General features: G+C 30.7%; 1 protein-coding gene and 1 pseudogene across 2 annotated transcripts; both read right to left on the reverse strand.

Moving 5' to 3' along the window:
* Nucleotides 1-397: 397 nt before the first annotated feature.
* Nucleotides 398-7,477, reverse strand: LOC123219659 (annotated as a pseudogene).
* Nucleotides 7,478-22,148: 14,671 nt separating this feature from the next.
* On the reverse strand, nt 22,149-25,401 carry LOC123218305. Of its 2 annotated transcripts, none has more exons than XM_044639684.1 (7): nt 25,133-25,401; nt 24,756-24,824; nt 24,532-24,648; nt 24,376-24,450; nt 23,501-23,635; nt 22,885-23,002; nt 22,149-22,415 (listed from the first exon to the last, which is right to left on the reverse strand). In XM_044639684.1, exons 1-7 carry the CDS (start codon nt 25,289-25,291, stop codon nt 22,255-22,257), a joined length of 834 nt encoding a protein of 277 aa, XP_044495619.1. In that variant the 5' UTR covers nt 25,292-25,401; the 3' UTR covers nt 22,149-22,254. The 2 variants fall into 2 exon arrangements, with proteins under 2 accessions (XP_044495619.1, XP_044495616.1); XM_044639681.1 differs by having other exon boundaries at nt 22,885-23,026; nt 25,133-25,397.
* Between the last annotated feature and the right edge of the window lie 518 nt (nt 25,402-25,919).

Genomic DNA, 25,919 nt, shown 5'->3' on the forward strand with positions numbered 1-25,919 from the left:
CTTAGCAATCTCCAGTCAACGGTTTTCAACCTTCATTCGTTTGTGTTTTAGGTACATACCAAGACACCACGTCATAATAGGTTGGATAACGATTTTCATTGCCACGTAAACACAAATTATGTCCCTTTTCATTTCAACATTGGCTTGATTGTCAGTGTCTTGATAATTAGAAGCCCTCAAAATAAAACCCATTTCATTTACACTAGAGTGAAGTTTCACATATAAAATGGAAGATGATGACAAATAGATAGGGCATAAAATGAAAGCCCTAATTTTCTTTTCATAAGTTTTATTAAAGATATTCGTACTTTCAAAGACGAAAAATCAAATTATCGAATTTAAAAAAAAAAAGCCAAATTCAATATTCATAAAAATTTAAACCCACAACATAACAGATTTAAATGCATGACCCTTTGTGATTATTCATTGCTGCTTTAATTATAAGGCCAAAAAGAACAAAGGGAGTGGAGAAAAAAGGGCTGTGATCACCCTCAATAACAAACATCCCCGATGGGGGTCTTGTTGACGTTTTAATATAAACAGGTGGCACCTTGTCAGCGTCTGTTCCTTCCTTCAATTTAGCGGCTCCAAGGGCCATTGCAGGTGCAGGCTTCAGGAGCATCGAGGCCAAAGTGGAGTCCTAATTATATCAATCATCCTTAATTTTATTATGTTTAATTTCAAATTATATTAAATGGCAATATTTGAAATTAAAATTTGACAAGTATCATTTTTAGAAAAACGTCTCAAAAACAATATAATATTTTTAGACGAAATTGTTCCAACGTATAAGTAAAGCGTACATTACTTAACTTAGGTATTTAATCCATTTTTTACTGAATCCTACAGAGTCAGTCTAACAATTTAAACTTATGTATACAAATCAGTTTTCGGTTTAATAAGGGGATTTAGTTAAATTCAGCTAGGATTGCTATTGTCTAAATAACCAAATCTATAAAAAATCATAAGATACCCATATTTTTGTAAACAATAAAACTATGTGTACCCACTTTAAGTACACAAATGTGTACACATTTATATGTGTCATCATGTGATTGGATGATTTTGAATTAAAAATAAAACAATAACCAATCATATGATGACACATATGAGTGTGTATATATTTGTGTACTTAAAGTGGGTACACATAGTATTACTCTTTTGTAAAATCAGATTAAACTAATCAACTCCATCAATTCAATAAAAAAACTAGGATATAATTCTTATTTTTATACAATTATTAACAAATTAAAAAATCCATTAAATCCAATTAAAACAAATTTCTAAAACCCAAAACTCAAACTTTATTTACAAACATTATTTAATATTAAAATTTAAAATTAAGTAAAAGTTAAAAGCTAAATAATTTTAAATTAAATATTAATTAATATATTTATATATTTAAATTATATACCTAAATTCTTGGAACCCCATTGGGTTTTAGACTACCCTCTATTAAGTACAAATTGAAAAGTCAAAAGTTAAAAGCCAAAAAGGTGAATACTGAATAAACATCTCAATCGAAACTACAAGCAAATGCAAAAGAGCAAAGCTCATCAGGCAACAGCCACCAGCCAACGAACTTTATTCTTTTCATGCAATTAAGGTCTATCTCCTTTGGATATTAATTAAAATAGAGATAAAATTTTATGCCTAAACTTTTTTAGATAAATTTTGATTGAATTTACTTTTTTAAATAAATTTAATATTTTTTTTAATAATATTTCTCTTTAATAATCATCTTTTTTCAATCATATTTTTCCTTTGATAGTATTTTTGTTAATAATATACTTCACCTCCATAGGGCTCATACTGTAAAAAATTTTTCGATGAAATTCCTTTTTCACCATGCTGCTTGTGGGAGGCTTATCAGGACCCAACCCAAACGTTCATTCTCCTACATCTCCGTGTATTGATAAATGGCCAAACGACTATTTCCCACCCAAGGTTTGATGTTTTCTCAAAAGTCCCCCCTTTAACTATGAAAACCCCAAATACCCACCCATGGCCGGTTAGATTTAACCAAACCCTAACGCCTAAAAATTTTATCTTTTTTTGCCCCCCTAAACTTTAAAAACTAAAAATTTTCCCTCAACCTAAGTTTTAAAAAATGGTAGTTTCACCCTAGGGTTCGGTTTTGAAATCTCCGACGACCGTTCTGGCTCCATTGCCGATGGCCTCTTCCTCCCGAAGCAACCTCTCCTTCTGACGAATGCTTTTCTTCCATTTGGAGGCTCGATCGACGTCGAAAATGTCTTGGGAAATGAAGAACTTCGTCGGAGAAGACAAAGTTCTTCGTCTCCCCAGACGAAGACGAAATTCTTCGTCTCCCCAGACGAAGACGAAACCATCATCTTCATCTGAAAAGATAATCGTCTTCCCAGAAGAAGACCTCTGGGAAGACGATCACCTACGAAACGACTTATGGACAATTAATCTAAGTCCATAAGTCGTTTCGTAGGTGGCTAAATAATAAATAAATACACCCATTTTTTGCTCCCAAGTTCAGTCAATCCACGTGCTTTTTGTCTTCTTCTTCTTCTGCACGTAAATTTATTACACGTATACAACTCTTTTGGTTTTACATATAATTTACTTTTGCCGTCTAATTCGTGGACTCTGTCTATGAAATTCTAATTCTCTTTCATATATATTATATTATAGAATATATTTTTTAAAAAATAAAATAATAAAAATTTTAATATATATTTTTAAAATAATATATTAATTTTATATATTTTATTATAAAATATAAGACATATCGAATAATATATTTATTATATTTTATATTTTATATTTTATATTATTAATGATAGCGTTCTTCAAAAATAAATATTAAATTATTTGCACTGGTTGTGGTACTAGTTTGACCGAGTTCTTAAGAATCATCACTCAAGAAGTAATTATCCACTGATAAATTATAAGAACAATCATCTACCAAAAAAGGAAAGTCTCCTTGAATTGAGATACGCATTTCTAAGGAAAAAAGGAATTTATCCCCAATCTACAAAAAAATTTCCATTAATCAAAAATATATTTTTACATTTCTTAACCGGAATTCTTGTTTAAATTGAAATAGCAATATTATGTGTATATACTTTTGAATACATAATTGAGTATACAGATAATGTATTATTATATGATTATATGTTATTTTATGTTCAATTTTGAAACTACTCAATCATATAATAATATATTATTTATATAGTTAATTATTTTTTCAAAATTGTTTTTTAGGCGTTAGGGTTTGGTTAAATCTAATCGGTCATGGGTGGGTGTTTGATGTTTCCATAGTTAAAGGGAGACTTTTGAGAAAACATCAAACCTTGGGTGGGAAATAGTCGTTTGGCCTTGATAAATCTGGCACTGCCTGAATATTACAATACACTTTTACAATTAAATTTCAGAAAAAAGTAAAATTAATTAAGTAGAAAATTAAATCTTACATCCGTCACGTCTTCATCAGTATTAATACCATATTTCAACATGTTGGCCGCAACATAAATGGCCAACTGAATTTTCTTACTACCAAATTTGTGTAAGGCATCCGTCAAACTCAGACCTCCTGCGCTATGACCAGCCAATATCACCTGTAAATTTATATATCAAATATTAGCAAACATAAAATAGATTAAAAAAGAAACAAATAGAAATAAATATAGATTCGTATCTACTCTTTTCAATGAGTGGCTTATTATATTCTTCAAAAGTGAGGACTGTGTTAGGATCAGATGGATCGACTCCAGCAGTTTTAAGGTCAAGGCAAGTGACTTTATAGCCTGATGTTTCCATAAGACAACGGATCTTCAACCAGCACCACCCTCCATGGCTCTCTCCATGCACTAAAATAAAGTGAAAGTTTGGAGTATTGCTAACCCTATATTTTGCCTTCAGTTTTGTTAGCTTTGCCGTCAATCCCAGATCTGAACTGAGTATATCCGGGGCGGAGTACCTGGGCTTCTGCCCATAGTAAAAGGATATATATCACTGTTTTTAAAACCGGGCCGGATCAGTTGGTTCAACCGGTTGTACAGGAAACCAGCTCTAAGTTTGATCCGATTAATATAAAAAAGCAGTTTATTTATTAATCCCGTCAAAACTGGTAGAAAAATTAAAAAGAAAAAAAGGGTATATTAAATCTATTGAAATGTTTTCTATAAACAATAATTTACAGAATTATTTTTTTCTGTATCATGAGATCGAGACATTTTTAATTGATTCGTTAAAATCAAATGAATAATTGTTACTCTTTAAAAATAATATGTTCAAGTTTTCATAAGTATGAGTATCTTGATTGATTTTATTTTTTACAAAATTTTAAGCTAAATTTATCCATTATAATTTAATAATAAGTTGAATTGGTCAAACCATGAATTAGTGAGACAATTGATTTGATCACTGGTTCAGTTTTAAAAACATTAATTTATATATATATATATAAGTCTTAATGTCTCCCATTAACTTTTGAAAATTCAAATATTCATTCATCCGTTAGATTTGACTGTTATAATAATAATAAAATCATTCTTTAAAGATTTTTATTTAAACAAAGAATTTTTTTTTTTCTCATTAGTTTTAAAAATTAATTATTTTTCATATCAAAAAACCACCATAGGGGAGGATAATTATTTTTCACATCAAAAAACCCCCATAGGGGGAGGATAGTCACAGTAGGGTTTTACTATACCTAGGGCGGAAATAAGTTTTTTGACCTATATAAAATTATTCAAAAATGGCTTAAAATTTTATATTAAAAAAGTATCCATTATTATGTCCAGATAGTCAACGTTCACATTTAGTGGAATATTATTAATCCTGTAATTCGCCCATAAATTTCCCAAGAAGTGATCAGCTGAAGAAGTAACAATATGTGTGCTTTGATATGCCGATAGATATCCTTTCTTTAGATATCGCAATTTATTAGTTGACATTTCACTTTGATAACATTTGTTTTGATTTCTACTCAGTCCCCTCATAAATTCAGTTGTCTTCTGTCTTTTATAGTTTCACTTGAATTGCTTCCTTGGTGCCTTTCCTCTCTTTTATTTCTTCTCTCATATTTTTTAGATGCCTTTTTTTCTTTTAAATTTGATTTTTTTGTGTCCTTTTTGGTCTTCTGCTTTGTTGTGTGTTCTTTCTTACCTCCTTTCTTCCCTTTTTTATTTTTTTGGAACATGAGAACATATATGAATGCAATAGGAAAAGAAACGATATGTTTGAGTAGAGACACAGACCTACCTGCAAATAAAGAGAAGTAGAGGTAATATTTTTAAAATCAGACCAGTGATTAAATCAGTGATCTTACTGATTTATGGTTTAATTGAAAATTAGTCAGTTTAACTTATTATTAAATTATAATAAATAGATTTTACTTAAAATTTTTTTTAAAAATAAAATCAATTAAGATACCTATACCAATGGTAATTAAAACATATCATTTTTAAGAAGTAACAATTATTCATTTGATTTTAATGAAACAATTAAAATAAAAAAAGTCTCAATCTCATTATACAAAAAAATAATTCTGTAACTTATTGCCTATAGAAGATATTTTAATGGATATAAAATATTTTTTTTCTTTTTTCTTTTATTTTTCCTTACTAATTTTTAAAAATTTACCAACTATAATATAAAATAATTAAATTATTCAAAAATAATTAAATTTTCTAAAAATATCATAAATTTTGGTCAAACCCAATTATATTAGTTTTGATCAGGTTTGATCGAATCGATAAATAAACCATTTTTAATATTAATTGAACTAAATTTGAAGTTGATTCTCAATTCAACTGATTGAATTGGGCAGTCTAATCCGGTTTTCAAAACAGTGAATAGGGGTGCCACTATTGATAAAGAAGGGCGAAGTGACACTAACAAGAAAGAAAAGAGACGAAGGGTTAGAGGGACATTTAGTCATATTGCCGAAGAGTAATGTGTTAGAAGCATGGTGCAGAGTATGATTGGTCACTGCTAAGAGGAGGATTTTTAAAAAATATCAAGGCATTAGCATGTTGTCCCAAGGCAGCAAGCACCACTTCCTCAGAACAGATCAACAAAAGAGTCAATTAGTTAAAAGAATAGAAGAAGTATATGGCAGACCGAACAAGGGAACAACTTAGACTGAACGGTACTGTTCACAGTCAAGGAAAGAATTTGAGTTAGCATTGACGTAGCGTGTCAACTGGGCAAACGCCAGATCAAATAAAGCAAGATATTCCAGAATACTGCTGATGCAAATTTTCAATGTGCGGACACGAAATTCCACAGTGGGACTGTTCACTGTCGAGTAAAAAATTCAATAAGCAAGCATCAACAAACACAAAAAAAAGATCAAGCACTTGAGCAGTCAGATCAACATTTTTCAAAACATGATTAACAATAGTTTCTAGAATGCTAATTAAGAGATCAAAACCTAGAACAGGTAGAACAACATTTAAAAAAGAAGAATAATCACAGTGTTGTGGGTTGTATAATACAAACAAAGGAGACAATTACTAATATGTGATGCAAGACAAGGAACATTGTCCAGGGGGACACCATTCACAAACAAAAAGGTTCAGATAGCAACACTTAATGCAAAAATAGATTAACACCAGAAAAAAAAAAAAAAAAGAAACCAAAAGATACAGTTAGCACATATTTGAATACTTATTCCAACACATTGTTATTGTTCACCCAAGGAACAGAATAACACCAGTACACGGATTATGATGCATATAACGGAGATAATCAGATAAAAAAAAAAATGAGTCAATAAAGAAAGGACTTTGCCCATTCACAAACTTAAAAAAGGTGCATATAGCAAAGCTAATTGCAAAATAAAGATCAACATTTAAAAAATTGACACGATTAGCACATATTCCAACCTCTCGTTACTGTTCACCCAATGAATAGAAAAATGCCAGTGTGCTCACTATGATACATATAGTACAGATCATCAGGTGAAGAAAGGACGAAAGAACCAATAGCATCATACCAACAAGGGGCAAACACACGTGATTCATTGGACAACATATAAGCCAATCAGACCATTGTGTACAATACCCATCAACTCTAGAAGATTTAGCAGTTGTAAAAGCAATAGTCAGGATTTGTCATTGGTTGTGTGACTATCCAGGCAGGAGCCATACAAAGCACTTCTAAGAAATTCAAATTTATAAACAGGCAAAGCTTTAGTCAGGATGTTAGCGTTTTGAAATTCCCTAGGGCAATATTGAATGGTAACATTATTGCAGTGACTTAGTCTCATATAGTGGATATCAATCTCAATGTATTTGGTATAAGCATGAAAAATAGGATTTGAGGCAAGAGCATTGGCGATTTAAGTGTCTCACCAAATAATTGGGGGTTTAGAAAAATTAAGCCCAAGTTCAGTAAACAAAGTTCTTGCTCATGCCACTTTAATGGCAGTGTAGGGGCTCAATATTCTACCTCGGTAGATGGGAAGGCAACTACCTTCTGTTTCTTTGGACTCCATTGGATGAGATTGATGCTAAGAAACATGCAGTATCTAGTGGTGGCTCTTCTGTAATAAAGATTTTTTTGCCTAGTCAAATCTTAAAAACATTCTAACTAGAGGGCAAAATTAGGCTGGAATAAGAAACCAAAGTTTAATGTGTCTTTGATGTATCTTAGTATTCATTTAGAGGCTTTCCAATGTAATTAAGTGGGAGCATGTAAGAATTGGCTTAGTTTTATTTGAGAAGGAGAGATCTAGCCAAGTGCAGTGGCGGACGAAGGGAGTGTCAAGGAGGGTACCCTCCTTGACTTTTTAAAAAGACCCCACAAATTTTGATAAAATTTACATTGTACCCTTTGTATATGTTGTAATTGATATGTCATTCTTTCCATTTTGAAAAAAATTAGTGTTCTACTTTTGGCTCAAGTTTAGTTCAAATAAAAAATGATTTGATTCAACTCAAGTTCAATTTAAATTTGTGACTTGAATTAATAGCTCGAATTTGTGGCTTAGATTTGTGGTTCTAGTTTATAACTCATTTTCAAAACAACACCAATTTTTCATTATTTGAGTAAAACGATGTTAATTTATTAATGAGTTGTTAATTTGAACTATGAATTCAAATCACTAATTTAAGTCATAAATTCAAACTAAACTTGAGCCACAAATCCAAACTATAGATTTGAGCTATGAATTCAGATCGAATTCAAGTTGAACATCCCTAGCCCGAGTTTAATTTAGTTTAAAAAATGAGTCAAATCTTCCTATTCAAATTTGGCTTGAATTCAAATTAATCAAATTCAAACCGATTTAAGCCAAACTGAGCCAATTTATGAGACCAAGTTAGGTTAGTTTGGATCCAACTCTAATTGTGTTTATTTTTATTTATAATTTATTAATATTTCTAATCTTGATCCTCTTAAGTTTTATTTCTGAGTTCGTCACTAGCCAAGTGATTATGAGATACTAGACAATTCCTATAAGGTTTCTATATAAGGATAGGTGTTCAAACTTGTCACTATCTTTAGGGTGGTTTTATGTTAGTTCCAAAAAGTGTAGTGCATGGTTTAGAATCTAACATGTTTTTTTTTTACTACAATATCTCTTGCATATTTAGACTAACATAGGTGTAAGCTAGCCTGATTTCTGGTGACTTCAAAGCCCCAAGTTTTTTTAGGGCAAATTGACTATTCAATTTAGAGATGATACTATCAATTAGAGAATTATTGTTCCTAGTAAGGAGAATATCATTTTCATAAACTAGGATATGGACAATAGTTTGATCAACTCTATAAATGAATAGACTTATGTTAGCTACTTAGGAAACAAATTCTGAACTAAGAAGGGCAAATTTGAGCTTTTCAAATTAGGCCTTGGGGGCATATTTTCCATAAAAAGTCTTGTTGAGTTAGCAGACATATTTTTCTAAGAGAGTGTTTGTGGAAAAACCTTTAGGTTGACTCATGAAAACTTTCTCAAGTAAGTCACCACTGACAAAGACATTGTTGATATTTGTTTGCCTGATTTCTCAATTATAGTTAAAGGTAACACTAATGATGATTTTAATAGTAGCATATTTGACTACAAGACTAAAGGTCTCAGAATAGTCAACCTTAAGTGTTTGTTGGAATCCTTTAGCAACCAATCAAACTTTATATCTCTGAACAATACCGTTAGAATGAAATTAAGTTGTAAAAACCCACTTACTGCTTATAACATGCACTACATTTTTCCATGGAACATGGAACCATGTATTGTTGGCTACAATGGCATTAATTCAGATTGCATTACTTGTTTCTAATCAAGGTTAGATAATGATTCAATAATTGAGACTAGTTTAGGTTTGAAGTGGCAAAGTTGGTAATAAGTGCATGAAGGTAGATAAGTGAGGGTTTTCTAGTTATTTGAGAGGTGAGGCATTCTTTAGGTTTGGGTAGGTTGCTTGTTTTGGTTCTGGTAAGCATTGGGTGAATATTGATTTAAACAAGAGATAATGTAGAGATGGTTAGGACAATAAGGTGAAGTGGTAAAGTTGGATGAAAGGTTGAGGTAGATTAGGTAGAACTATAGTGATAGGTATTAGTTTGGTTGTGCTATAGAGAGACATGGCCAAAGGAGCTAAGACTACCATGCAGATTATCAGGGTGGTTAGAGGTATCAAGAACTAAAGAGTTCGAAGAATTATTGAGTTGAGGTTGGAGTGATACAGTTGTGACTAGGGTTGGTTGAGGTTGATGTGAAGAGGAAAATGTACTAGCAAGAAGAACCTAAAATTGAGTTTACGTAGGAGACAATGCAATAAGTGATTTTAAGGTAGAGACATAAGAGATAAGTGGTGTGGTTGTATAGATGTGAGAGTGAATGGTTTTAAAGATAGGATCATGAATGAAAGAAAATTCAGTCTTATTGAATCTCACATTTTGGGCTATATATATTTTGCTATTGAAGGCTAGACATTTGTAGCCTTTTTAATAGAGGTTGTACCTAATAAATACACAATTTTTTGATGTGAAAATTGAACTTGTAATGTTGATAATGTATAAGGTAAGGGAATACGACATAGCCAAATACCCTAAGTGCTAAGTAGTCAGATTTGGTCTTAAAGAGCACTTGTAAGAGAGATTTAAACTTTAAAACCAAGGAGGGAATTTTATTTAGTAGAAAAACAAATGTTTGAAAGGTTAGTCACCAAAACTTAGGCAGCAACCTACCAAAAGCTAAGAGAGTTAAACCATTTTCTATTATTTATTAATGTTTTCATTCAACTAGTCCATTTTGTTGATATGTTTGTAAGCAAATGTGCCTAAATATGATGCCTCAATTTACTAAGTAAAGAGCTAGAAATTTGAATTCACCTTTTAATCAGTTTGGACATATTTTATCTTTCTATTAAATTATTTTTCAACTAGAGTTTGAAATGTGATGAATGTAGAATTGGTTTTAGACTTTTAAAGGGAAAAGAGGCAAGTAAACCTATTGTACTTATCTATGAAGTGTATATAGTATTTATACCCTTCAGATGACAGAATAAGAGATGAACCCTAAATATCAAAGTGTCTCAATTTTGGGATTGAGAGGCTCTAGAGACAAAAAGAAGGAAAAATACATTGCTTAATTTGTTATACTGACATACGATACAAAAATTTGTAGTAGTGGCAACCACTAGAGGTGGATGAAGGTCTCTAAGAACTAGGGAGACCATTCTAGAGTGAGGATGTCTAACCTATTTTGTCACAAATCAAACAGAGAGTATTTATTGGAACTAGATAATTGTGAAGTATTACAAGTTAAAACAGAGGAGACAACACTAGTAGAAACACTTTTATTATTATAAGCACCAAGCAAACATTCATTCATTTATTATGGAATAACAAAATTATCAGCCATTATCTGAATGATAAATGAGGAATTATGAGCACATGATGTAACAACAGTATATTTGGGCATAGGAAAAACAATTTTAGAACTGAGAGATGCTAAAGTATGCAGTTAGCTTTATTGGCTTTGATAAAGGTGTAGACTTTCTTAGGAAAGTTAGTTGATATAAGCCATATTTAAGATTTCCTTGCAATAAAACAAAATGAGTGATTTTATCTTTTATTATAAAGTGGTCAACAAAGAACTCAAGTAACACATTATTATTATTAGTTATTTTTTATATACTTGAGAAATTTATGGTTATGGAAGGAACATAAAAAACATTTTTAAGATGCAAGGCTTTATGTTGAATGAAGCTAAGGAAGGAAACCAGGCCAGTGTGCGAAATAGAAAGATTCTTATAATTTTAAACTTGAAGTTAATCATTGCCATATATGAAACAAATATAAGAAATTCAGATTGAGTGGTCAAAGGTGACATGGTCAGTGGTTCTAGTGTCCATAAACCATGAGTTGTCCTGAATAGTAGAAGGTATGGCTATAAGAGTGTTATTGAGTTTGGCATAGGAGATCTGAAACCCTTACTTATAAGAGGTGTGACAAACAACATCAAAAAGAGTGTCTATCTGGGTAGGGAGTTTATTTCAAATGTAGACAATAAAGGCACATAGCTAAGTTCTATCTAAAAGCTTTAGCTAGAACAAAACGAACTATAAGAAGAGCCACTGTTATAGTTTACACCATTACCTAGAGACTAGTTGAGGCTAATTCATCTGTAGTTACAGGTCAGTTATCTTACCTTGATACTTCATTATATATTTTGATATATTGTGATGCTACTCATTATTTTGTAGGTAAGAATATAACAGAGAGATTAGGGGTAGAACTGGTAAAAGTGGTTTATAGATTAAGATAAAATTGCCCAATAGTAAACTAGTGGTCAGTGATTAGTGATTTGATACTTATAGGATAGATTACAATTATAAAATGTAGGTGGATACTAGTTGATTTGATAATCTTTGACATGCCAAACTTTGATATGATTCTAGGAATGGACTTTGCATAATTGAAATCGACTATTAATGCAAGAAAGATTGACTGGTGATAAATTTAAGTTTGGCAAAATGGTGAATTAGAAGTATGATGATCAATGTGATTAAGGCATGGAAAAAGCTAAGTAAAGGGAGTACTAGTTTCTTGGCTCATGTGGTGACCAAGGAAGATTCAAGCCCAAAGATTGAAGAGACATTAATGGTTTAGGAGTTTTTGAATGTCTTCCCAAAAGAAGTTATCAAGAATAGCACCAAAGAGAGAAGTTGAATTCAATATAAAACTAGTGTTGGGTATAACACCAATATTAAAAAGACCTTATAGAATGACCCTAACTGAGATATATGAGTTAAAGAAGTAGCTCTAGTAATTGCATGATAATGGGTTTATCAGGTTGAGTCATAATCCCTGGAGAGCTCTAATCTTATTTGTTAAGAAGAATGATGAATCCTTAAGAATGTGTATAAATTATAGAGAGTTGAACAAGGTGACTATCAAGAATGAGTATCTTCTACCCAAAACTAATGACTTGTTCAATCAATTGAGAGGAGTTATAATGTTTGCTAAGATTGATATAAGATCTGACTACCATTAAGTTAGGGTAGCTAAACAAGATATACCTAAGACAACCTTTAAGACAAGGTATAGACACTTCAAGTATATGGTGATTCTCTTTAGGTTGACAAATACCTTGCATTGTTTATGGATTTGATGAATCGAGTATTTCATGACTGTTTAGATAAGTTTATTGTAGTTCTCATTGATGAAATATTATTGTACTCCATAAGTGATGAAGAACATGAAAAGTATTTGAGGTTTTCCTACAAGGGCTAAGGTAGAGGTATCTATATGTGATATTTTCAAAGTGTGAAATCTAGTTAGACAAAGTTGCATTTTTGAGTCATATAGTATCAGTTGAGGGTATATCATTGGATCCAAGTAAGCAGAGACAGTATTGGATTGGCAAGGACCAAAAACTATAAAAAAGGTTTAGAGTTTTCTAAGTTTGGTGGGATACTACAAGAGGTTTGTCAAGAGATTTGCAAGGTTGGCAAGACCCTTCATGACTCTCACTAATGAGGAAACTCAATTTTATTTGTCAAATACCTGCGATGAGAGATTCTAAGAGTTAAAAGAGATTGATTACTACTTTAGTGTTAGCTCTACTAGAGGATTCCTCGTGGTTTCCCATGACATAGAGTTATTTAAGAAATGTGCCCTTGAACACAAAAATAAAGAGAGATGATGAGATAGATGTTATATGCATCTACAATTGGATATTTTATATATGCCATGTTATGCACTTGAGTGGATGTCTCATAAGCATATAAAGTAGATATCAATTAGACCTAGGTAAACATTATTAGATAGTTATGAGGAACATCTAAAGTACTTAAGAAGGACTAGAGATGTATTCTTGGTTTATGAAAGAAAAGAAAAACTCACTCTAAAAGGTTATAGTGATGCCAATTTTCAAATTGACAAAGATGATTATAAATTGCAATTCAGTTATGTATTTTCTCTTAATAGTGATGTTTTAGCTATAAAAGCTGGAAACAAAACACTCTGGCTTATTCTACGACCAAAGTTGAATACATTGCTTTATTAAATACAACCAAAGAAGTGTTTTAGATCAAGAAGTTTGTCACCGAACTTGAAATAGTTCCAAGCATTATTGACCTAGATAATCTATAACAATGGTGTCATTGCTCAGGCCAAAGAGCCAAAGTCTCAACAACAATCTAAACATATATATAGATGGTTTCACATGAATTGGGAGATTGTTCAGTATGGTGATGTGCAAATAAATAATCCAACAATCCAATTTATGTTCTCAAACATCAAACAAATATAATATAATATAATATATATATATATATATATATATATATATATATATATATATATATATATATATATCTATTTACTGGTTTTATAACATTCAATCTCAAAATAATATTCACATTTAATCGAATTAAAATATAATCACATGTATAAAATTTGTGATTCAATACCTCAAGCATGGCTTTGATACCATTGTAAGGTAATGTAGTCTTTATCAACAGCAAAAACGTTGTTTAAAATTCAAAACAAACATACAAAAACCACATAACCCTTATTAGAATCATTCTCGTAAGAATATTGAATCACAATTATGACAATTTAAGTAGCACGGAAAGTGAAATGCTGAAACGAAAATGTCAAAATGCATTTTGTCAAAAAAGAAGGAAATGGAAACATAGGGAAATATGTAAATATGGCAAATATAGGGTTTTTTTTCTATAAAAATTGAATTTTTATAAAAATACAGTAACTTGTATTTTTATTTGTATTTTTATTAAAAAAATATAACAATTGATTTTTTCTAACCAATTTATAATAAAATATAACAAAATAATTTCATACCAAAAATAAATTGCAAACTCAAGTTCTTGAAACATGTATGCATAAATTAAATTAATATTTATATATTCATCTTTTAAAATTGAAAATAAACATATATATATAAATCAATATATTATATCAAAATATAAATAAATTAATCTACAAACTCTACATTATTTCATCAAAATAATAATTTCCAAAATTCAATATCAAAGTCATCAAATAAAATATAATGAAAAAATAAAAGAAATAGTAAAATATTTATTGTATTTTCTCTATTTGATCATTCTCCCTATCCATTATGTCATTAGCATTTTCATAAAAAAAGATAAACTCTAATTCTGTTTCATCTAATAAGATATTGGCTAACTGAAGAACTCCCACACTTTTCATACTTCCAAAGTCATCTCCACTAACATCTCACATCTTCTCCTTACCATTATAATACTTAGAGTTGACCTTTGACAACAAATCAAGATTGTTATGAACAAAATTAAGTCTTTTACACATTTTGGAATTAATTTATTCTTCCTAATTGAATGAATGAAGGAATAAGTACATCAATTTCTTTCATAACAAGAGGAGGAACTAGGTTATCCGAGTACTCGGAATGCCAACTTTTGAAGCAATGAAACATTTAAACCAAAACATGCCCATCATTTCAACGGTTCTTATTAAATCTAGCACCAATTGAGTCAGGATCCTCAAACCACACACTTTTGAGAGAGAAGTTAGCATATTAGTCTAATGTTTTAACATGCTTATCTTCAGAAAAAGATTCTTCTAAAACATTTGTTCATGTCAATGTATACTTCTCTATCCATATAAGGAGACACTCTACCTTTACCTCCTTAAAGCTATTGTTTGCTATAAAACCTTCACAAATAATATATATATATAAGATAGTTAACAAATTAATACCCAAATTAATAAATAAATATATAAAATGAGTATGAAAGAAATATATAATTTTATTAGATATTTACCTTGGATTTAATGAATGAGCTATACAATGAAGTGGAGTATTACTCTTTGCCTAATGATCATAAAGAATATTGAAGACCACCAAATAGAAAGGAGAACCTTAGGTTAGAAACTTTCCTTCATGTTCATAAATAACCGATTTGACCTTTTCAATAATAGAATCCCGATACTCATAAACCAAATGAAGACATGACTTTTTTGTATCATACACTTGAATCATATCATAAATCAATGTAGTAAAAGCAAGTATGTAATTGACCTTTGCCTACCAATTCTCATTCAACACCTTACACGAACAAATCTTGCTTTGCCTTGATTGTTTTCTCTATATTGTCCTCATAGTTCACTTACAATCATTGATTCTAGAGCACACTTAATTAACTTAAATCTTTTAAACATAACAACAATAGAAGCAAAACAAGTGTCCGCGATTAAAAGTAATTTCAAAAGACTAAATTGATTAAACAAAGCCAATCACATTGAATAGTTCATTATGAAATTCTTAAATTACCATGACATCACGATGAACACTAGTTATCCAATGACATTCATCATATTTCTTTTGATTGAATTCCACATTTTTAGTTGCACAAATATTTTTCAAAGCTAGATTCAAAGTATGTAATAAATATGTGGAAACATGCCTTCAATGATATTCCCAACACTTTTACAATTTTTAGTATTATCAGTCATTACTTGAACCCCTTTGTGATGACCAACCTCATTTATTATCTCCTTCAACAAATTAGTAATGAAATATTTATCTTTAACTTAACCTGCATAATTAACGACTTTAATAAACATCGGGCCAGATTCACAAATAACCACAAAATTAATTAAAGGCCTCTTTTGTGGGTCACTCTATCCAACACTAACATATACTAAAACTTTTTTCCATCCAAGTGCTTTTAATAGGTTCCAACAAACTCTCCATATTTGCCTTTTCTTGTTGAAGTAGTGTAGTTCTTAATTTATTGTACCCAGGAGGCACATAACCATTTGATGAATGATTAGCTACAAATGAAAAAACACTAACGTAGTTTGGATTCCTAGCGAAATTAGAAGGACTACCACTAATGTAAAACACTTTAGTAATTTTCTTATCTAATTGAGTTCTAGTTTGTATGTTGAAAGATTTAGTAATAAGAGAATCATCAACTTTTCTCTTCTTTAAAAAAAGATTTGACCCACTTTCTAATGGTAAAGATAAAGGTAATGACTGACTTAAAAAAAAATTTGACCCACTTACTAATGGTAAAGATAAAGGCAATGACTGACTTACATTGGTAGTACTACTAAGCTACGAAACTCGTTAGGTTGAGAATTATAAATCTTATCGGTAACTTTATCATTTAATTTTCTCATTTCTACTAAATCTTCAAATTTCACTTTAGAACAAACATCAATTCCTTTCCCTCTAATTTTTATAAGGTGAGCTTTAACTCTAGTATAACTCTCTTGCCTTTATTGATGACAAAAGTTACAAACTCATTTGCATGTACCTTATGATTCCTTAAGTTTATCAATTTTTGTGACATATTTCCACAATGGATTTTCTGTCTTCATCATTATTCTTTTTTGTTAAACCCACACTACTACTACTATTTTAAGAACTAGAACTTTCTTTACTAGTAGCATAATCTATTAATGATTAACCCAAATTCAATCAAATAAAATCACCAATAGTTTGTTAAAATTCACCCAAAGAAGTCAACCAAATCACATAAATCACCGACTATTCTTCTTGGTAGCTTATTACCCAACTGAAATAAAATCACAAATTAAAAACATAAATAAATCAACTTAAATATAAAGAAACTTTCATCTAAAAATAACATTTAAATTAAACCAAAACAATTAAATGATAGATTATAGAATTATTTGATTAAATTGTGTAAAATAAGAGATTCAATAATTATTAACAAAAAAACTTACAGATTAATTATAAATTATGTTGGCGAATAACTCATATATATATATATATATATATTACTAGAATGATGTATGATGTATGTATTGCAAATGTCCACCATCTGCCATTCATTTATTAACATGTAAAAATTTATTTTATATTAGAAGAATTCATGAGAATGGAGACATATATATTGCAAGAATGAGCCAAGTTATATATATATATATATATATATATATATATATATATATATATATATATATATATATATATATATATATAAAATAATTTATCATGGGAATTAGGCATCATATGATAGTACAGATACAATAATTTAATATATATTTTGCAAAAAATTAGAAATCCTGGGAGTGGAGCATGCGTCTGGCAATCTATATAAAATAATTTAATATATCATAGGAAGAGAGCATGCATCTGCAAGACTGCCATTAACTCTAAATTCCACAAACCTAAAGCATCACTAAAGTAAAATTAATAATCTCATAGCAATCTAAACAATAATGTAATATATATTATAAGAAATTCGAATAAATTTTAGTTTCCATGAACTTTCTTTTCACTTTCAGTTTCTATAGACTAACAAGAGGGAGAATGTCAGAGTTTACACATACCCAGTCAACCTCTGTTCTGAGAAAGATAAGATGCTCAATAGGTTGAAAGTGAGGAAGAGGAGATAAAATGATCCAAGATTGTTCAATTTCAAAATAAAAGGGGGACAAATTCATTTCCCTTTTATGAGTAGGAAACACGTTTATTTTTTATTTAAAATTATCGAAATGACCTTGAAACATTTTATACCAGTTTCAAGTCATTTCAAAAATCAAAACATTTCACATTCGTGGAAATGCACCTTACTGTGCATTTTTGTGCTTCCTTGATGGCAATCAACCATAAGGGACTTTTAAAAACTCATACCTGCTTTTGGTGGCTCTTTCACTTTGACAGCCTTCAAACTGTGTTGTAATCAATCTCAAACTCAAGGATATAGAGACACCTCAGTAACCATACATAGCACAAACTCTAAGAGGCTCGAATATGCATAGATATATTGCAAGGAGGCATGTGCATGAGGAGGTGTTTTAGAGGCACGAGCATGCACTCTATACATAAGTGAATAGTTTTGAACTGCAAAATTGTCTCTTTATATAAAGACCATGTATGGTCGTACATTGATGATATATGCTCATACATCATCCAAACTTAATCATATAGAATCTGTGACTTATCCAAACTTTTGGGGTGGATAAGAATAATGGATAATTCTTATCCAAGAGCTCTGAATGCCTATACATGATTCATGTACGGTTGTCATCAGTTCAAGATTATCTAAAGTCCAATATCCATAATTTCCTTTATACACAAACACCTTAGGATTATTACACTTTGGTCCCATGGTGTAATAAATCATGCTTTAAGCCTAAAGGTCTTTTCAAGACTTATAATTCTCTATCCAAGTTCCAAAACAAATTTAACTCAGATAATCCTACGCCTCAAGTGTTTGATCAACTCATTTTTTGTATGACCCATAGGCTCTCTGTTAGTTAAATAGTGATTAGATTCATATCAAGTTTTTGATTTGATATTCATCCGAATATAAATCAAGATTACCTTCTAGTAAGGTATTATGACTACCTAATCAATGAAGTGTTAATGATTAACTTGTACATTTTAGTAATACGATTACTGGTACAATATTGTGTTTTTGTTATACAATATCTCTTCGAGATTAAGACATAGATTCAATGTCTACCTTAAGGCACCCTCGTTATACATCGACTGATGTCTATATCAACATCCGAACGAAATTGGATTTTTCAACAACTTAGTCCTACTATGATCACAATTTTTATACATTGTCAATACTTATCAGTATTGCTCTATCAGAGATATTAGCATCTGTGCTCAAAAGTGATGAATCATTTGTTAATCCATTATAGCCTTCATATGTATTTCAATATGGTCAATCACCACATCTTTGGAAATTCTCTATAAGGACTATGTTAGGCTGAAGTCAAGCCATACTAATTTTTGCACAAGACAATCTGATGATGTTAAGTCTAAAAATCATATGTCACCATATTTTGATAGAGTCATTCAATACTATGATAGTTCTCACTATATTACTCGTGCCCATGGTAATATTGAGACTACAAATTTTTAGAACAAACTTCTAATATGAGCATAAGGTCTTCACAATCAATTGTCATACATTGATTCCCTCGTTACAGTTTAACCATTTTAAGGACAATTGTCTAAGCAAAAATATATGATTTTAAAGAAAGCTACATAAAATTACAAATATGCCCTTATTTGTAAAATTAACTATTGGGCACCAACCCCAACATGTCACATTTACAACTCAACTCTCTTTACCATAGACTCAAATTACAAATGGCCAAGAGTTTCAGTCTAGTAAACTAAAGAACATAAGTCTACATATACATATGTGAAGTGAGATAGAAGGACGTGCATACCTCTAGTTTCATTTCCAGATTATTCAAGATGTAAACAACCTCTTTCACTACCACAATTATTGAGTTCATAGCACTTGAACCGTAAAGATTTCAGTCTCGCATTAGCATGACGTCACCCCTCAAGTAAGGATTTGCTTGGAAGATAAAATCATAAATGGGAAAACCAGAAAACATACACACACTACAACGAAACATATTGACATAATAAAGTTTGGAAATATGACAGCGTTTGACCACCAATCAAGCATATTTACATAAGAACAACTAACGGAGTCAAACTGATTTTCAGGTAATGAATTAGCTGCCATAATCTCGCATAAAATAATTGAAGAAAAAGACAAGAAGACAAAGGTATCAGTCAAGCAAAACAAAAAGGCTCCAATCAAGGCAAAACCGACAAACTAGAATTAAGGAAAATAGAGGAAAAAATTGAAACTGAAACAAACAAGAGACTATAGAAAGAGAGGAGAACAGGTGGTGCAGGAAAATTATTCATGGGGCCTTTGGCATAGGGGAAGATTGTCACCCCTAAAACAATTTTTCTTCTCCAATCTATATGTTTCATTTTCCTTGTAATAATTTAGTATACTTTTCAGTCAAAAATTAGGTAGCATGGAAACATAAACGGAGAAACGTGGAAACATATTTTTTTAAAAATATAGAAAACGAAAATGTGGGAAAACTTATAAATATGAAAAATATAAGGTTTTCTTATAAATACAAAATTTTTTATAACAAAAATATATAAACTTGTATAATGTAAAAATAAATAATAAAAAAAGAATAAAAAGAAATAATACTATAAAATATAATCATAGAACTTATTGTAAATTGTTTTTGAGCAAACATATGTAGATATTTAAGAAAAAAGTAACAATACATATCAATTTATATAATATGTTAGGAAGGAGAGGAGTAACATATCAAAGAGTAAAGAGGAAATGAATTCAATATGAGATTTATGTTAAAAATTTCTTGATGTGGGCTAACATTAATTATAATTTTTGATTTAATAAAACCGGGTAATTGAATAGTCCAATGCCAGTTTAAAGATGGGCTTAAGTGATCAATAAATATAAACCTAATACACTTAAAGGTTATGATCTGGATGGACAACATAAGTGTGGGCCTTAAGGTTTATTGAACCTTGATGGGGGTCAATTAACCTATTATAAATTGGTTAAGTCCTTGCTCCAAAACCTAATATAGAATAAATGCAGTATAGTTTACCTATTCAAAGCTGTTATTCAGAGAGGTTTCTAGAGTAGAAAACCAAGTCACATCGAGAGGTGATCTCGACAGATAATTTCAAGTGATTTCAATAGATTTTTCAGTTTCAAATTATATGGAGATCCAGGTATTTCTAAAACCCTAAAGTTTAATTCAGTATTTTATAATTTATGCGTAGATCTTGGGATTGTAATTGAATAATTTATTTTATTCTGTTCTATGAAATAAATCTAACAATTTAAAGATATTTTAGGTTTGAAAATACAAAAGATATTTGTTTAATTGATTTCATGATTTTTCTTTTAAAAGAAACGCGTTTCAAAATTTTTTAAAAATTTCAAAATGACCCGAAATATTTCGTACAGGTGTTGGAAATAAAAATGTTTTCGAAACGTGGAAACGCACCCTATTATGAGTTTTCGTACTACTTTAGTCAAAAGCATAAAACAATTTGATCTTGTCTTATTGTTTGTCACAATTCCCTACCTTAGATTACAGTGAACGTAAGTTCTGCTTAAACATCTGAACTACTTAAAAGCTTTTTCTTCTTCTTTACTGTTGTGTTGCTTTTACTAATTACAATGACAGTTTCCCATTGCACTCAAATTACAACTCTCATCTAATATCTTCAAATGATTACAATATCATAGTGGTGCAATTTTCCATGTTAACACACATAATCAAGCAACAAAAACATAATGAAGCAGAAAATGTAGTGCGTGAAGAGGTAAGTGATTCACAAAGTCTACAGTTTTAGTCTTCTTAACTGGTTCAAATTTTAGACATAAATATTTGATTTAAAGTTGTATAAAAGCCCAAAATAGCTTTGAAACCTTGTCATTGGCACAAGTTGTCATTAGAGAGGTTATAATAAATTGATTGTGCATGTGATACACAAGATCATCAGCTGTTTATCACCATTTTCAAAGGCTAGAGTTGAAGAAGATGAATGTTTAATACCCAATATCACGGGCCTGGTAAATACCTGATAAGTGACCACTGCACTTAGCAGTTTCTTGCTAAACTAATAGAGAAGCTGTGTTAGTTTATAATTTTACGATAATACATATGTTACTTTCTATTAATGTTATATTCGTATAAGAAAATGTAAATACCCAGAAATTTGATAAACTTTGATTAGGATGTGCACGACAAAGATCCATTTAAAAAAAAAAAAACCCTATAAGATTTGGCCAACGCATGATTTAAAAATTAATAGAACTATGTATACATACTTATGATACACAATTTAAATACATAAATGATATTTCATCATGTGATTGGATGATTTTAAATTAATACCTAATCACTTTTGTCAAAGGATTTAATTATTTAATATTGTACATGCCTACATCCCACAGATTACTGCATTTCTAAGGATTGGATAGCAAGCTTGGCAGCAACCAGTGAAATATTATCATTAAGGTATTGTAGTGAATGATTTAGTCTTCGTTTTGTGTCTCTTAAATCCATTGCTTTTACTTTCTCTCTCTGCAACTTCAACAATTCTGATTGAGTTGCTCCTGTCCAAAAAAAAATGCAGAATCAGATCAACTTATATTTGCCAAATTAACTGCTTTCTTGAACAAGTTTTATAAATGAACAAAGAAAAGGTAGATAACCTCGACAAAGTGACACTTCAGTTTATCAAACATTAAGAATAACATTCTTCAAGCATAAATATCACATTGGCCCTGGAAAACTTAGGCAAATTGAAAATAGTTTATGCCAGATAAAATCTAAACCATGTATATGAGTTAGTTTTCAACTTATACATAAAACTTTTCAAATCTGCAAAAAGTTGGTGCAAAAACTCCAAAGGTGTTTTCCTTTTTCAGGTGGGGGCGGCGTGGCAGAGAGAAGCATGACTATTATTTTCTTTTTTATTTTAATGCTTTGCCCAATGTGATCAAACTTCAAGCATGATATAGCTTGGAGAGCAGCAAGAAAGAAAAGTAAGTCACAGTAATACAAAGGAAAAGATACACTCACTTGATACCGGTTGAAATGCTGCAAAAGATATGCGCTCAGGTAATGATGGAATGAAAGCTTCTTCACAATCTAAGGATGGTTCCTTATCAGCCCACAGCAGAGAATTTAAAATATGAGTCTGCAAAATTGCTTCCTTTGGAGCCTATTTTCATGAAATAAATAAGCAGACAATCCATATGAACAACAAGAATGCCATGTGAAATAATGAATAATATCTATTCATAATAATTGGCTGCAGAGGAAAAATAGTAACCATCAAACATTTTCAGAGGAAAAAACATGAAGTATCAGTTATGAGCCTGAAACATCATTTTTCAGATAGAAGCAAGTTTCAAGGTTGGATAAGATCCTTTCCTGCAGGGATCAATGTATGTATATGTTTGTGTGTGTGCATAGAGGGCGAGAGAGAGAGAGAGAGGAATGAGATCTTGTAGCTTAAATTTTGACCCATTCATTCATCTTTATTAAATGGTTCAAAAGTTCAAATGTCACATTAACGACTCAACTCTTTATGCCATTGGATTCAGATTATATATGGTCAAGAGATCAGTCCAGTAAACTAAAAAATTTAAGTCTGCACCTACATATGTAAAGTGAGAGAGATGGACATGCATACCTTTAGTTTCATTTCAAGATTATTCAGGTTGTAAACAGCCTCCTTCACTGCCAAAACTAATGAGTTCATATCACTTGGACTGTAAAGATTTCGGTCTTGCATCGGCATGACTTCACCTTTCAAGTATGGATCTGCCTGCAAGATATAATCATAAATGGGAAAACTAGAAAACTTACAAATACCACGACAAAACATATTGACTTAGTAAAGTTTGGAAATGATAAAATGTTAGAAACCAATCAAGCAAATATACAGGAGAAGTAAAAGAGTCAAAGACAGATTTTAGGCAATGAATTGGCTGTCATAATCTCAAATAAAATAAATAAAGAAGAAGTCAACAAGACAAAGGCATCAATCCAAGTAAAACAAACAGCCTCCAATCAAGGCAAAACTAGAATTTGCACTTCATGAACCACTTTAGTGTAAAAGGGCACCACTAAGCACCAATAACAGATTTAGTCTTATGCAGTTAGGCCAACTTGTCAAGTTCAAGAAAGTTGTGATCCGAAAGAGAAAGGTTGTAGCCAGCTTTAACAGTCTAGCAAACGGCAACAGAATGTAATCTACAAACCAAAGACCCTAATATGATTCAAATGTGGGACTTTGGTCCAGCCTAACAGTCCAGTCATATTAATATTACTACTTAGATGTTAAAGTGTCAGTCCAACAGCTTTAATGTAGAGTCAGAATTGAGTAATATTCTTGTTTTTCAACATTCATTGTTATCTCTATTTCTTAGTTTTCTTTATTGACTTCTAAGAGTCAGTTTAAGTTACATTTTAGCCATACATAAGTTTGTAAGTTGGTCTTTTGGAGTATGAACAAATAAGTTAAAAGGAAGGGCAATTATAATCTCAAATCAAAGTTTTATTCACCTGAACAAAACTGATGATCTTGACGCGGCCAATTCCCCTTATAGTGACCAATGCTCCAACATCTAACTGTTCTAACTGCAAGAACAGAATCTAAGTATGTCTATAACCCACTTTATTTTTTAATGTCTAAAAGTTAAAAAAAATTTGAACAATTACATTTTCTATAAGGACCAAACAACCATATCGAGCAGCAAATGATGCTTCAGTTGACGACTCATTAATAGCAATAGGATCCAGCACAAAATGCACAAAAAGCTTCTTCCTAGATAAAGACTGCAGCCAATACAATACAGAGATTAATCTATGGCTAAATATAATATAAAAATAATTTTAGAAAAATAGAGAGACATTAAACATCAAATATAATAAATATCCAGTACCTCCTCCAACAAAGCTAAATATCTGGCTTCATATAGATGCAATATTTTACACTCCGATGGAACAAGAATCTGAAATCATAAAATAAATAAAATAATAATTTCAAGAAAAATGTAGAAAATAATCGTGCTACAATAAAGCGTTTTGATAAAAAACTTTCTTTACTTATTACATAAAACATGTAATTTTTTTTACAGGACATTAAGAGTAATTCAAATTGAGAAAAAAAAAATCCTTTCATTTGTTCAAACCGAACACAAAAATTTGAAGTTACCTATACTTAGTTTTGACAATATCAGAATCAGTGGCAAACGCAATAGTAATTAACATAAAAGATCTCTCTCAATAATATTGAAGATACGTTAAGAGAAGAGTTCACCTCGTTGGTGTTGAAAGGAAGAAGCGGGAGCTCAAGGGAGGTTGCATTGGGGGAGAAACGAAGTTGTCTTTTGGAGATAGAATTGGCAGAAAAGGGATAGAGGTGAGGAGTGGCTAGTTTTAAGGCACCATTGAGAAAGAACGAACATGAGAAACTCATTTCTAGCTCACACAATTCGGCCGGGAAAATCCTATCTTACCAAGAACGGGGCCACTAGGCCTGTATTCGTTGTCCACGCCACTTGATAGTTGGCCCAGCCTAAATACAAGTAGAATGGAAGGTTGGACTTCGACTTTGATCACTTCTTTTTTGTTTTTAAATCTCATATGCGTTAAACTGTTTTTCCGGAGTCAAATTAACTACACAATAAAATTTATTTTATAATTATTAAATTAAATAAATTAAAATTTTGATTTTATCGTAACAAATTTAAATTTATATTTTCTTATATATAAAACATTATCTTTTATCATTCAAGTTACCAAGACTATTATTTTTTTTTTTCATGGATGTGTTCTATATTATTTAAAATGAAAATTGCACCCAATATAACCATGAATCAACGAAATCAAAAGCCAAAACTGAGACGTATAGGCATGTCTTCCTCGCCTCAATTTCATCAGATTTTGATGATGTTGACATTGGACGTTCGTGTAAGTATGATTGTCGACCATTGCTATTCAAAAGCCCTATTGTGTGGTCGATCAATGGCTGAAAAAAGGTCAACTGAACTAGAAGAAACTAAACAGATTTTCCAAACCCATTAGTCAATGGGTCAACTTGTATG

The sequence above is a fragment of the Mangifera indica genome, chromosome 6 (genome assembly GCF_011075055.1).
Source record: "Mangifera indica cultivar Alphonso chromosome 6, CATAS_Mindica_2.1, whole genome shotgun sequence".
NCBI lineage: Eukaryota > Viridiplantae > Streptophyta > Magnoliopsida > Sapindales > Anacardiaceae > Mangifera > Mangifera indica.